Source organism: Alosa alosa, chromosome 10, assembly GCF_017589495.1.
Source record: "Alosa alosa isolate M-15738 ecotype Scorff River chromosome 10, AALO_Geno_1.1, whole genome shotgun sequence".
Classification (NCBI taxonomy): Eukaryota; Metazoa; Chordata; class Actinopteri; order Clupeiformes; family Clupeidae; genus Alosa; species Alosa alosa.
Genome location: NC_063198.1, coordinates 13739392 through 13753176, shown reverse-complemented (window position 1 = coordinate 13753176; position 13785 = coordinate 13739392). Strand labels below are relative to the sequence as shown.

The 13785-nt window shown below is 41.5% G+C and overlaps 1 protein-coding gene across 4 annotated transcripts; it reads left to right on the top strand.

Annotated features, from left to right (window-relative positions):
• The first annotated feature begins 1281 nt into the window (after nucleotides 1–1281).
• On the top strand, nucleotides 1282–12320 carry si:ch73-352p18.4 (inositol 1,4,5-triphosphate receptor associated 2). 4 transcript variants are annotated; one of them, XM_048255349.1, is made up of 14 exons: nucleotides 1862–1922; nucleotides 3402–3831; nucleotides 4645–4708; nucleotides 4825–4897; nucleotides 5144–5174; nucleotides 5810–5950; nucleotides 6509–6640; nucleotides 7492–7636; nucleotides 7798–7838; nucleotides 8156–8206; nucleotides 8406–8488; nucleotides 8712–8837; nucleotides 11063–11203; nucleotides 11569–12320. In XM_048255349.1, exons 2-14 carry the CDS (start codon nucleotides 3817–3819, stop codon nucleotides 11708–11710), a joined length of 1185 nt encoding a protein of 394 aa, XP_048111306.1. In that variant the 5' UTR covers nucleotides 1862–1922; nucleotides 3402–3816; the 3' UTR covers nucleotides 11711–12320. The 4 variants fall into 4 exon arrangements, with proteins under 4 accessions (XP_048111303.1, XP_048111306.1, XP_048111302.1 ...); XM_048255346.1 differs by lacking the exon at nucleotides 1862–1922 and adding an exon at nucleotides 1282–1339 and having other exon boundaries at nucleotides 3402–4708; XM_048255345.1 differs by having other exon boundaries at nucleotides 3402–4708.
• The last annotated feature ends 1465 nt before the right edge of the window (nucleotides 12321–13785 follow it).

The window sequence follows — 13785 nt, the reverse complement described above, 5'->3', positions numbered from 1 at the left end:
TATTAAATCACATCAGAGGCAGCTAAGATATTAGCGTGACAAAAAAATACATCTGTGTCGTGAGTTTGTGTGAGATCTGTCTATTGCGTCTCTCAAGTCAATAGTATAAGTATATATACTCTTTTGATCCCGTGAGGGGAAATTTGGTCTCTGCATTTATCCCAAACCGTGAATTAGTGATTACACACTCAGCACACAGTGAGGTGAAGCACACACTAATCCCAGCGCAGTGAGCTGCCTGCTACAACAGCAGCGCTCGGGGAGCAGTGAGGGGTTAGGTGCCTTGCTCAAGGGCACTTCAGCCGTTCCCACTGGTCGGGGCTCGAACCGGCAACCCTCCGGTTACAGGTCAGGAGTGCTAACCAGTGGGCCACAGCTGCCCACCTCATTCAACCCATCAATACCTGAGACTTGAGAGCCCTGTCCACAGATAATGACATTACAAGTGCATGGTCTTCTCAAAACAACTCCATCTTCATCTTTGCAGACTTCTCTCTTCTGGGGGGCTGCTTGAATGGCAACATGAGTCAGAGCTGAGATACAATATTATTATCTGGCAGGCAACATCCATCTGGTTTGCCTGTTAACTTCCACTTGGTCCTTCCAAGAAAGGAAACAGCATTGAATACGTAAATATGACGTCTTGCAAAAATCTTGTGGGCCACATAGGTAATTCATTCATCCAGTCATCCATCCATTGACCCAGGGTTGCAACATCATTGTCTGCCAGGGTTGTAACATCTGGCAGCCAACTTCCTCGTGGTTTGCCTGTCAACTTCCTCTTGGTCCTTCAAAGAAAGGAAACAGCATTGAATACTTAAATATGACGTCTTGCAAAAATCTTGTGGGTTACAGAGTTAATTCATTCATCCAGTCATCCATCCATTCATCAATCCATTGATCCATCCATCCATCCAATTCATTCATTCATTTATTCATTCATTCATTCATTGGTCAGTTAAGATACATTTCTTCTGCTTTTGGGGCCAATCAAGTGACCATGGCACTGTACAATTAAAAGACCAGGAGTAAAGTAAACAAAGTTAAAGTCTACATTGCAGTGATTTAATGCAATGCAAACCATTTTGAAGTATCTGCTGGTAATATCCAGGAATGTTATTCCTATGGCCATCACTGTGAGTTATGCCTTTGCATTTTGCATGTAGAAACGGTGCTGTGCAGAGAGATCACCCTTGAGGAACAGGTTGGCTGACAGGCAGGCAGCTGGTGGTGGCCATGATTACGAGGCGTAATGGGATTATGGGATGGCTGACTCTTTATCTTGAGGTCGATGCCGTGAGGAGAAGAAACATTGGAGGTCCACACAAGAAAGCCAAAGGTAGGAGAACTTGTGTTTGTACTTCTTTCATACTTTCACTTGCAGGAGTATTAGCCGCTGCATTCAGCTATGGAGCAGGAGCTCCATGTAATGACCAGAAAAGCATCAGGTTCACCTAACGAACTTGTGGATATGAGTCTGGACTAATCTTTTCAAAGGCATTATGCTTAGTCAAGTCAGCCATAAGTGGAAGAGTATCAGTATCCTTCCACAATGAATTTCATTTGAATAACATAATGGACATTGAACTATAAGGGTTGACTACGATTTGAAATCAGATAGCATCATTATTAAAGGCTGAATACAGGACATACATTACTGTTTATTTCTTAAATCGAAACTCAGTTTAAATGCACCAATCAACAGCATCATAAATCAGCTTTTCAAAGGTCCATTTTTAAATGATTGTGTGTAAGTGTAGAGTTGTAGACGCCCATCTGAAGAGTGTGTGTGGGCTTGGTTACGTTCTGTTTTCAAGCTCTGCATACTCTTCTGCCTGCTCATTCTCTACATCAACATGATCTTGGACCGAGTTCTCTGGGCTGGGAGAGCTGCCTGCCTGCCTGCCTGTCTGCTTGCTGGGGTGAGCGATGGCGTCTCTCAGAGAACTCCCAGCTGGTGGGAAACCAAACAGCTGTGTGTAGATCAGCCCAAGCGGGGCAGTGGCTGTATGGTGTCAGACTGCCGTGTGGGCTATGCTGCAGCAATGCTGATCCACAGCACAACACAACTACTGGGCCTTAGACAGAAGTTCATATAGTGGAGTAAAAAAGATTTTTACTTAAATATATGTATGATAGCTCACTAGGTAAGTAATTTGTTCTGTGTCTGTTCCAGTTTTACCAACTTGAATACAGTTGCCGTGATGAGTTGAACCAAAATGTTGGATTTTATAGTTTTGAAAAAAAAAATCCTTGAAATGTATAGGCAAAATAGTGGCTATAAAATGATTATGATTGTTGTACGTTTGGGTTTTGTGGATTACTTTCAATGTTTATCTATCACTATACAGATTATAACAGCACGGCAGTTTGTCCAGCTTTTTTCGCTTCTATAACCCTGATCTAGTTATAATGTTTTAGAAATGTGTTTTTCTGTGGGGAAAAAAGCATGCTGGAAACCAGCAGGCCCTGGTGAAATGACTCCCTCGTTAACAAAGAATCAAATGCTCTCCTCTCGTACTCTCTTTTGCCCAACCGCTCATCAGGTGACCAACGTTTAAATGTCTTTTGGATAATCACCCTTTGATATTTGGGGTTTCATTTGTCACAGTTGATCATCATATGATCTGCAACATTAGACATGTCTAAGAGATACACCCTTGGTAAATATGGCCCTAAATCTATTATAACTCTATAAAGTTAATCTATTATAACCCTATAAAGTAGGCCTATCTCTTATGCTGTTTTGACAAATATATATATATATATGTATATATTTATATATATATATATATATATATATATATATATATATATATATATATATATTTTATTTACCAGTTCACTTCACTAGTCACATTCACAATCACATTTAACTCTAGTGAAGAGAACTGGCATGTTCCCACTGTATTAGTCATTGAGTGTCTTTTCTTCGAGTGACTCTCTTACAATCTTCTGTTTGTCTTTCGACTTGTCTGCTCTGTTACTCCTACTGCTGTCGTCTGGTCTCAAAGACACATTGGCCCTTTTACACCTCTAAATGTGTTTCTGTCTCCCAGTTAAGTAGACTGTGACAGTTAGAAAGAAGAGCTTTTTACTCAAAGTCCTTTAACGTTACTGCCCTCCTGCTCCAATTTCAACTTTTATATGGTGTAAACAAAACATTTCTGTATTTCAATTTAATTCAGTAAGTATTTATTCTTTAAAAGCTGTATACAACCTTGATAAAAGCCTCTCTGCATGACTCAGTGGTTGCACGGATGTTTTTCCTCGGGCCATAATAATTTGTCTGTTTTATGGGCTGTTAATGCAGATTAGCAAATTACTTTTTAAATGCCTTCCAACGTGTGCAGAGACTCAGTCTCCTCTCATCTTCTCTGTGTTCTTCTGTGTCTCCCCAGCACCCAGGAGTCTAACATCCAAAGCAGGAGGGACGCTATTGATACTCGACCGCATACCGGGGCTGTCGTTTGTTTGGTGAGCCATCCCCGGCTGCCCCATGCCTGCCAGAACAGCAGCCCTCTCTGATGCCACCCCTCTTAGGGAGTGCTAATTCATGGATGGACACAAAGACCACGAGGGATGGCTACTTTTTTACGCTGTCGTCCAGGGAGCTGCTCATATCAACACCTCTGATAAATGCTCTTCAACTCTTCGGAAACTTTGGCTTCTCCATACAAATGTTGTGCTAATCTCAGTTCAGTAATGGGCAAGTCCGAGCTGTAGTCCACATATACAGTAGTGTGGAGTACTGAGTAGAATGTGGTTCTTTATTCTTGGAAGTAGCTGAGCCAGCTTAACTGGTAAACACAGAGCATGATGGGTGCCCAGGTAAGTCTCCTCTCTTATGCACCTTACACCTCACCTTTCCCTTGGAGGATATGAAGATACTTTGATGTAGACTAGATGTTCCTAGTGCTCATTCTAGCTGCAAAACACACTTAAGTCTTAAGTGTATCTCTCTATTAGCCTCCAATTAACTCTTCTCCCTGGGCATGAATAGGAGGTTGTTGTAGCACAGCTGAAACCATCCCAGATGTTTCAATCTCAGTCTTGTCTTGACTTGGCTTGGTAAATTAGACCTATCACATAACGGAGATATTTACAGACACTTAAGAGGACTGCGGACCCACACCTGTAAACAAATACAGACGTGACTATGGTCTGTCCATAACAATATTTGTGGCTGGATTAGTGAGGGAAGGCTTTTGGACAGGCTATGTGTGTAAGCAGCCAAGGCAGAGGAATGACACATACACTCATGCCCACAGGCACAGTGCACAAAGACCATGCAGTGTGTGGCCAAACTTCCGTAAAAGGTTCTCTTTCACTTCGTCTCTGTCATTCTCTCTCTCTCTCTCTCCCTCACTCTCTCGCTCTCCTTCTCTGACATCATCCAGTGTGTTCATAGGGTTGTGTCAGGGCAAAGGCAGAGAGGGTTGTTAGACAAGCATAAACCTTTTAAATCCTGAATTGGTCTCTGACTTTGGTTGATTGATTTTGGTTTTTTGAAGTTAAGACGTCACACAAAACATGATAGGCTCAATGCTTCATTCCATAAGTATAAATCTTTTGTAATTCCCCTCATAAATGCTCTTTCCGACAGATTTGATGAGACTTTCATGCTTCTTCTTCTCTCCACAGATACCTGCATCAGGCCCGTTTGGATTATTTAGGCTATCGGACGACAGTGACAGCAGTGATGAAGGTAGTCTACTTTTGTGCTCGGTGTTACAAAATGTACTGTCTGAAAATGAATCTTTAACTGCACCCCACATGGAATAGTATAGTGTGGGAATGACCGTGAGGAGTTGTGCCCCCCAGAGCCGAGGCCAGAGGAACTGCTGGCCACCTCCTGGGAGGACCTGCCCATCATGGAGAGACTGGGTCTCAGCAGGTGGGTCAGCTGATGCGCTGAAAACGGCACAATGATCTGCAATCCAACTCTTTATAGAAAATTTAAGAACCAGCAATCCAACTCTTCAAAGCAAATTTAACACAACTTTTTTTTTAACACATCTGTGTCCATATAGGGACAACACAGTTTGTGTAATTTCCAACACATTCATTTTAAGAGTGAAATTAGGACATATTGAAACATTCCTTCCTTCCTTCCATTTCTAATTTCATCTTTGTCTCATAGTTGTGACGAAATGACAGAAGAAGAAGTTGAGGTATGAAATTAACCCCTTAATTCACCCATTCAGAGTCGTACACTTCAACAGCCCACCTGCCAATCTCTTTCATCAAATTTGTTCATGCACATTTAACATGCTTTTGTTACATTTTACATGCTTTTGTTGTTCTGTACAATGTTGCACGTTGTTTTTTGACCTCTGACAGCTACACTGTATGTCACAGATACACACACTATCACAAATCCACACACTCTTAAAACAAATGTGTTGTCCCTATCTAACACAGAGATGTGTTAAAAAACAACACAAGTTGTGTTATTTTAAACACATATTGTGTAACAAATAAAAAAAGGAAACAACACAAACTATTGTCCTATCGGGACACAGAGATGTGTTAAAAACAACACAAGTTGTGTTGTTTTCAACACATTCATTTTAAGCGTGTAGAACTGCACAATACATACTGGCTGTTTGTATGAGGTGGACAAATTAGGTGAGATAAGCAATCATGTATGTGGTGTCCATTTATGGAAACTCCATTCAGATGTATATGTGAAAGTACACCAAATAGGTCTTGCCAGATAAATGTGCATTGCTGTGAAAGCCGCCAATAGATCTTTAGAATGGTGAGTTGACCTCATGTATAACAGTATGACTGTTCCTCTGCACAGAGCGCCTTCTTTCAGTTCGCCATGGCGTTCCGCTGTGACCAGTACACCCTCCCCCAGAGGCTCCAGGCAGAGGAGCATGACCGTGCAGTGGCACAGGAGAACCTGCAGATGGAGCTCAACCACACCAAAGACACCCTGCAGGTCAATACTACACCGCAGACATTTCCAGAGATTACACTGTGCACTTTGAGCTGCACAGTCAGACCAACACCTTACGGTTGCTAGCATGGTTATCCTATAATGTTGTGATGTCTCTCTTATTTCTGTCTTGGTCCCCACCCCACATCTCCTGCAACTAAAGGATTCAGCAGCAAACAGTGTCTATTACTTCATTCTAGTTTGTGCTTCGCTTAATTCCCAAGACTGAAGACTATCTCCAAATATAGGCAGTGGTAGTGTGGCACAGATGGGGAAAGGCCATAAAAACCCTTTTAAGAAAAACATTCTACCGTACTTTCAATAATAAAAAAACTAAATTGTGACACTTAGTTAAGTTATGTTAACTTTAAACTGACTTCATGTAGGCTATTAAAATGTTTACAGTATATACACAATATTTATGCATGTTGTATATCATCTATGTTTCTTCAGCCATTACAAATATATCCTACATCCATAAACATGGATTTTCTGCATGTGAATAGATGTGATAGACGTCTTTTTGAATGACCCATTAACGTGAGTTGTGTTGACAAACAGCTGCTGAAAGCCCGGTGTGTGGACAGTGAGGCGGTAGAAATACTGGACAAAATGGAGACCTCCTTGGACAATTTGTGCAGAGCGATGGATGACATCATTACAGCTGCTGAGACGCTGGGGGCTGCTCACCAGGTATGTATATGAGGACGTAAAGCTATAGCCTCCATAGGCTACCTACAGGCACTGACATGGGTTTATAATGTGTGTGTGATATCAATAGAATGTGGATTCAAATCATAGGTCAGTTTACTTACATGTAATCATTCACTGAATGTGTGTTGGGCATTTAAAGGTAGAGTTTGTACTTTTCATGGTGTCAAAAATGTTTTTACAATTATGTACAGTAAGTCTTAAGGTAAGATCAGTAAACAGTGGCCTAGATTTATAACAATAAACTCTTGATAAAGTAAAGTAAGATAAAGTGTTAAAAACATCATGTGGGGAGCCATAGTGCTGCGGTTGCATTGGTGTCTTGTACTATAAACAGGCTCAGTGCCTATGGGGACCCAGGTTTGAGTCTGACCTGAACTCTTTCTCCCACTCATTTCCTGTCCTCTCTTTACTGTCTTTTCCATTAAATACTAAAAAGTCCAAACATATCACTTTAAAATTTTCATTTCTTGTAAAGAGCCTTTGGCTGATAAAGTGTCTCTATAGAAATAACAGACTTGGTTGTTGTTGTTAGAGATAATCCGCACACCAAAGAGCTCTGATATAGTAGTTTTTTTACGTTTCGAGCCCCTATGGCTCGAAACCTGAGGAAGAGTCGTAGGGACTGGAAACGTCAAACTGCAAAATAAAAATAAACACCTTAAATGGGAGCTCCTCAGCGTGCGATTCATCTCATCTCTCTTATCCACTATATGCTTTAGAACCTGCACCCATCCAAATTGGCTTTTGGGATGTGCGTGGCCTCTCACTGTTTGTTGTTGTTGTTGTTGTTGTTGTTGTTGTTGTTGCCACCTATGTTGGCATGACTTTAGGAGGCCCGCGTGAGCCATGCAGTGGAACTGATGTCGGTCCACGTGGACCATCTGAAGCGACGACACACCCTGGATAGCGCTGAGATCCTGGAGGCCAGGAGGCTCTTGCAGAAGACCCGTGGGCGGCTGCTGAGTGACAACACTGGTCAGGAAGGATCTGTAGTCATGACAATGCATCATACACTGCTTTCAAATGGCTGTGTGAAAGTCTATCAAATCGAATGCATTACCTGTACGTTTTACCTTCAAAAATGGATAGTGTCCGCTTTAATGAATTAAGATTCTACCTCATTTCCTCTCTTGCAGATGACGGTGACGTGAGAATTGTGAGACACTCAGCACAACTGGTAATCAGGCTTTCATGGATGTAGAGAGAAGCAATAACATACATACAGCAATCACTGTGAACTATGATAAAAAAAAAACAAGAATGTTCAAGGCTATAAGAACCATATACAGTAGTACCCTGTAGTGCACCAAGCACATCAGAAGGGCCATCTGGTTATACTGGAGGTGTTGCTTACCCCAGTGTAGCAGGGTCATTTATCAACCATTAAAGAGCTAAAGAAAAATGCCTGTGTGCGATGACTGCTTCTCACCCTTCTTCCAATCTGCCTCACACTCTCATCTCTCCCATCTCTCTCTCTGGTCTCCTCATCTGCAGCACTTTGCCCGTAGGAGAGTGAGCATGACTCTCATTCCAAATCTGGCTCAGGTACAGAAACCAGCACTTGTGTTACATTATGGGAATATACGGTGATATCCGGTAACACATACTTTCAATTCAGTAAATTCTAATTTTGGTTAATGTTTTGTTTTTATATATATCTCACATAGCATAGGCTATACAACAATATTAAAAATGCTTAAACTGCAACTAAACATTTTGAATTTCCCCTTAATGTCCACAACAGCTCAAAGATCTTGAGACCAAGTTCTCAGAGGGGCTAAAGACCAGCGAGGACACTGGAAGCCCACAACCAGAAGGTGACAGCAGGTAGGCCTGTGGCTGTGCTCACAGCTGGACCACTGTGTGGACATTGAAATTGGAGAGGGAACTCCAATCTCTCTCCAAACTTTCTGCTACCAATGAAGACCACTGTGTGTGTGTGAGTGGGTGTGTGTGTGTGTGTGTGTGTGTGTGTGTGTGTGTTTTTCTGTAACCTTCTTTACAGCTGATATATCTCTCAGACATGCTTCAACTATGTCTCCTTTATCAGGGAAAAAGATGGCCAACCCGAATCTCCTGAAAGCTTTTTTCCTCCCCGACTTCGACGCAACCCTCTTCTAAGACAGGCATCAACCCAGAGTCAGGACGAGGACTCAGAATCCTCCGCAGTCCCCAGGTACCGTTGGCTATTTGAACCTCTGGAAGAGTCAACTATACGTTTTTATGTGTTTTGTATCTACAAACTGTATTTATGTCATGTTTATGTTATGTACTGTATGCAACTATGAAGAGTTTGTGTTCTACAAATTCATGTAACATTTAAGTTTTAGTTTACCGTGGTGTATGACTTTTAACAGCGAGTGTGCTTGGTATGATGATCAGCTCCTCTAATACAGGGTAGGACTACGTTTTGACAAGCATACAAATTCACCTTGTTCTTGCCCCATCTGAAATGACTCCTCTACTTTTGCTGCCTCCATCCTTTCTGTATTTGTTGTTTAAAAAAACGTTGTATATGATGGCACTGAAGTCTTAAGTTAGTGAATTGGCTAACAGTGTTAATTGGTAACCAAATAGCCTACACATTGCGCTACACGCTGCGTAGGCTACGTGCATTCTCTCTCCTGCTGATCTGCGTTCAGTAGCCAAGTGCGTAATATTGCAGAAGTTAAAAAAATAAACAGTGCAGTGAAGAGTTTGGAGAGTAAAGTTATAGGGCAACTTGAAGTTTTATGAAAATAATTTACGAACCAGAACATAAAGACCGTGAAGCTTCTATTTCTTGCAGCTGTTAAAACACCCGCTAGATAGTTTAAATACCCACCAACATTCGTTTTTGCAGTACAGATTATTTCTGAAAGTTATTTGTCTACTAGGCCTAGCCTACTGGCTGATTTATCAAACGAATGCTTTCTCGTTCGTCCTCCGCAAACTACAGGTGTTTCGGTAGAGAGCCATTGAATAAGCGATGCTAAGCAATTTCTGTAACACTTTTTGTGACATTCAGCTAATATCTCCTCATTTAATGTAAGTTCCTTCGGACAATAGACCTACATTCTACTCTATGTGCAGTTGTCCTCCATCTCAGTTGCATCAGTTTTCTCATTTTGAAGGTTCTAAAATATGACGATATGCTTCACTGAATCCTTCTCGTTTTCTTTCATTTGTCCAGCTAACTTTTCCATTGAAACTAGCCATTTATGATGATTACACACTCGACATTCTGAAATGCACGATCAAGGCCAAATTAAGTTATCACGCAGCCACTGTGTCAGCAGCATGAGTGCTAACAGTGACGGTGCGTTTCTGATGTCAGATTATTATGTAGGCTAGCCTACTAGACTGTTCTCACGTTGCAGCGCTTTGCTGATATGAAGTAGCATTAATCAATATGAGGGGCAGATCTAGAGGGGGATAAATGTTGTCCCCACTGGGGATAAAAAATGTTTTGCAGAGGTAGGGACAGGAAAACCAGAGGGGGGAAAATCCTCACCATCCCCCCCTACAAATCGCACCCTGTGAGTATGTGTCATACGTAGGATTACTGTGAATGTATGTGTGTGCGTGTGTATCTGTTTATGCACATGTGTGCATATGGAATGGGTTTACATGACCCCTGGAGGCAAACATACGCAAAAAATTGGTCATCCTAGGCCCTACGGTTGTCAAGATATTCACAGAAAACTGTGTCTGCCCTACCCTCCTTTCGGGGGGTCCAGTCCAGCGGGGGGGCTACAGATCAAAACGAAAAGCGATGGTTCCATGCTATCCATGTGGGGTTACATGCCCACCAAGTTTCGTGTACCCCGGTCTTTCAGTGTCCCGGGAATCCTTGTTGGTGTACGGTCACTAAATGTACACATAAATTATTTTATTGTAAGGCCCCCCATGAACGAAAGTCCACGAAACTGGGCATGCATTCGGAGGGTGTCATAATGATCCTACACTTTCAATTTCGTGCAGTTTTGACCATGTCAGCCAGAGATATTGTGATGAAAACACCTAGGTGGCGCTATACATGAAATAAGTGGTAATAGGGGATAGGTTGACATGCCCCCTTAAGACCAACATCCAAAAAAAGGTCGACCTCCTAGGCCCTACGGTTCTCGAGATATTCACAGAAAACTGTCTCCGGCCACCTACAGGCCAGTTGGTGTAAATTAAAGGTTCTGAATTAAACCTATATGCCGCTTCGCTGTGCAGCAGTCATAATAAGGACTTATTCCTAAGGGCAAAAAATACTATCGAAATATATGGCTTCACATGACACACGTTTGGTATTATCTTCTAGAAAACAATGTGCAATTGTAAAACGTTTCAGTAATACAAAAGCAATTTGATACCAGTCGATCAGTTTGTTTGTGGATGGATCTCACCCACTGTCCTCGCATTCCTCTGCAGTCCCGTGCCCCCAGCACTGCGACTGCGTCGTAGATCGGCCCTGGTCGAGCAGGAGGGGACGGAAAGCTCGGAGGAGAATGAGGGATCCAGGGAAACGAGTGAGCAGAGCCCCCCTGTCTCTGTTCCCCCCACCCCAGAGCAGTAAGAGTGCATCAGCAATATACATTTCTGTAATGTTATCCTCCGTCCCCTCTTCACTTTCACTAGGATCCTTGGGCAGCTTTAGATGGCTGTCTCTGTGTACAGCAGTTCTCAGAATAGTTTGCTGTGTAACCTTATGTAGATGTAGTCCCCTAACATTTCATTAATCAATTAAGGCCCATTTTAAATTGATAGATCTGATAAAAAAAATTAAGTTGAATTCTAAAGTTCCATGAAATTCTTGCTTACTGTATTTGTTCGTAAAGTACAATAATGCATTGTGTCCAGGTGAAGGCAAAAGACAAAGCCTATGGGACAGAATTCTCAGAATAGAATTCTGAAACAATTTTTTCTTCCTTCTGTAGGCATTGTCTGTATTCTGTCCAACGTTCCCTGCCTCAGTGGGTCTCCACCAGTCGCTTTGTGATCCACATACTCACTCTGGGAGCCATCTTCTGTGTGGTGTTCCTCTGGATGTTACTCATGATACTGATACAGCTGAGCTGAGCAACTTCCCTGCACTTTAAAACAACATTGCATGTCAGATGATAATTCATTTATGGCAAACGGTGGTAAATGACATTATGAACAGTGAACCAGGAATATAACACAGACCTACAGTAACAGTAAGGATAATGATATGACACAGAGAATAGCAGCAAGTCAGCTTGTTAGTGCCGCCGTTTGTCTGGCTGAGTGCTGTGAGAGCACATCACGGCACAGTCTGTGACATACACTAACTAAAAGGCTTTTATAAAAGGTTGTTAAGAATGACTTTTTCTGACAGGTCTTTGTATGACAGGTGATGGTTGTGAAATGGGACATAAGATGTAGGGAGTTTATAGGTTTTTATTGGTCTGTCCCAAGATAAACAGCTGTTAAATTCAATCAATGAAAAGGTCAAAAATTACAGGTTCATATACAGGTCAATCAATGGTTAATAATCATGCACAGTGTAGCCCAGGCATATCAAGACCTTTAGTTTTGTATAGGAATGTTACACCTTGAGTTCATGTTTGGACAACAATCAAATGCACATTAATAAACAGGATGCCATTCTCTGTTAAACATCAGAAAACAAAATAAAACACAGTTCTGGTCTTTGCATTATATTAAATATAATGAACTGTTGACCTGTTGACATCTTTATTTTCCACAGTGTGATGATGTACACTGTGCAAATATTACTGTGCTGTTTACACACATTTTCAAAATTCTGACTATTTTTCAAAACTCTACACACAGAAAAAACCTAGCCTGGAAAAATCCAAACTCATTCATAAAGTGAATAGGGTCTGGTGACTCATGGTTGGGATTCCTTTCCAACACCTGCATTGCAGTTGGCACTAACTTTGAAATAATTGGTCTCCTTACCAATCACATTATATAGCCAATATAGCCTTACCAATCACATTGATCAGAGATTCCTCATTACTTCCTACTTCGCCTAAACCAGGGCTATTCAATTAGTTTGTAATGGGGGCCAGTTCATTAAAAGCATCACAACTGAGGGGCCGGAGGAATGCGGCTTGAAATATGAGTAACCTAATCACATTAACAGCTGTATACAATGAAGTACAACAGCAGCAACATGGGTGTTCAAATGTTGTATTTTGTACATGCATAACAACATCATTACCCAGTTGTTGGTGGCTAATAGGGAATTAAATCTGTGATAACAGATAACAGTAATGGAATCTGTGCTTTGCACAGTAACTGTTAGGTCCAAGATTTCCAGTGAGTAGCCTACAAACAGGATTCAAACACTGTTCAGGTGAATTAAATGTGTAATCAGTCGCATATGTAGCTCTCTGACTTATAGGCATACTTAAATTTGACGTTATCACCATTTAAATGAGATGACCTGTAGATTTTTTTTTAGCAGTGCAGGCCAGTCATAATCGCCTAATAATAACACGGGGGTCCGGGGGTGTCTCCCCCGGGATTGTTTTCTTTTCTGGTTGCTAATCACACTATTTTAACATGTTTTGAGAGGGACAGGCCCATCTTTTTTCTAACGCACCTCACGTTACCCCATGCATTAACATATGTCACTGCTTGAATAAATGACATAGCCTACTGAACATAGGCATCGTCATAGTTCACGATGACAATGAAAACGTTTAGCCTACTTGGTTTCTGTTTTGTGTTATTGTAGAAACACAACCACGGCCTTTATTTGGTGAACGGAGGTGCAAATCATCTCCTTTACTTTCTTTGGTTATTATATAGTCTACGATTCACTTTAATCAAAAACGTTTTGCCGTCGTCACATTTACAAATATGCAATTTACCTTCGCTATCAATGATACTTTTTGCTTCGAATTGAGTGCGCATTTAATGTAACATGCCACATGATTTCCTAGAGGCCTTTAGACAGGCTCATTTCTGACTTCACTAGACTATTATTGCATTTGTTTATGTTGTAAGACGTGAAGAAACGAAGGACATCGGCAATAGCCAGGAATGGAGATGAGAATGGAATGGAGAACGGAATGGAGAACAGCTCACGCTTGCTAGAGATTATACATTTTTTAAAGGGCCAGTACAAATGACCTCGCGGGCCGGGCCGCCAATTGAAG

Excerpts from the sequence above, each read along its gene's own strand:
- si:ch73-352p18.4 (XM_048255346.1), top strand. The coding sequence starts at position 4,591 with ATGCTCTTTCCGACAGATTTGATGAGACTTTCATGCTTCTTCTTCTCT. Across the intron at positions 7,637-7,797 it reads GCTGCTGAGTGACAACACTG|ATGACGGTGACGTGAGAATT; the intron begins GTCAGGAAGGAT and ends CCTCTCTTGCAG. Across the intron at positions 8,207-8,405 it reads TCATTCCAAATCTGGCTCAG|CTCAAAGATCTTGAGACCAA; the intron begins GTACAGAAACCA and ends TGTCCACAACAG.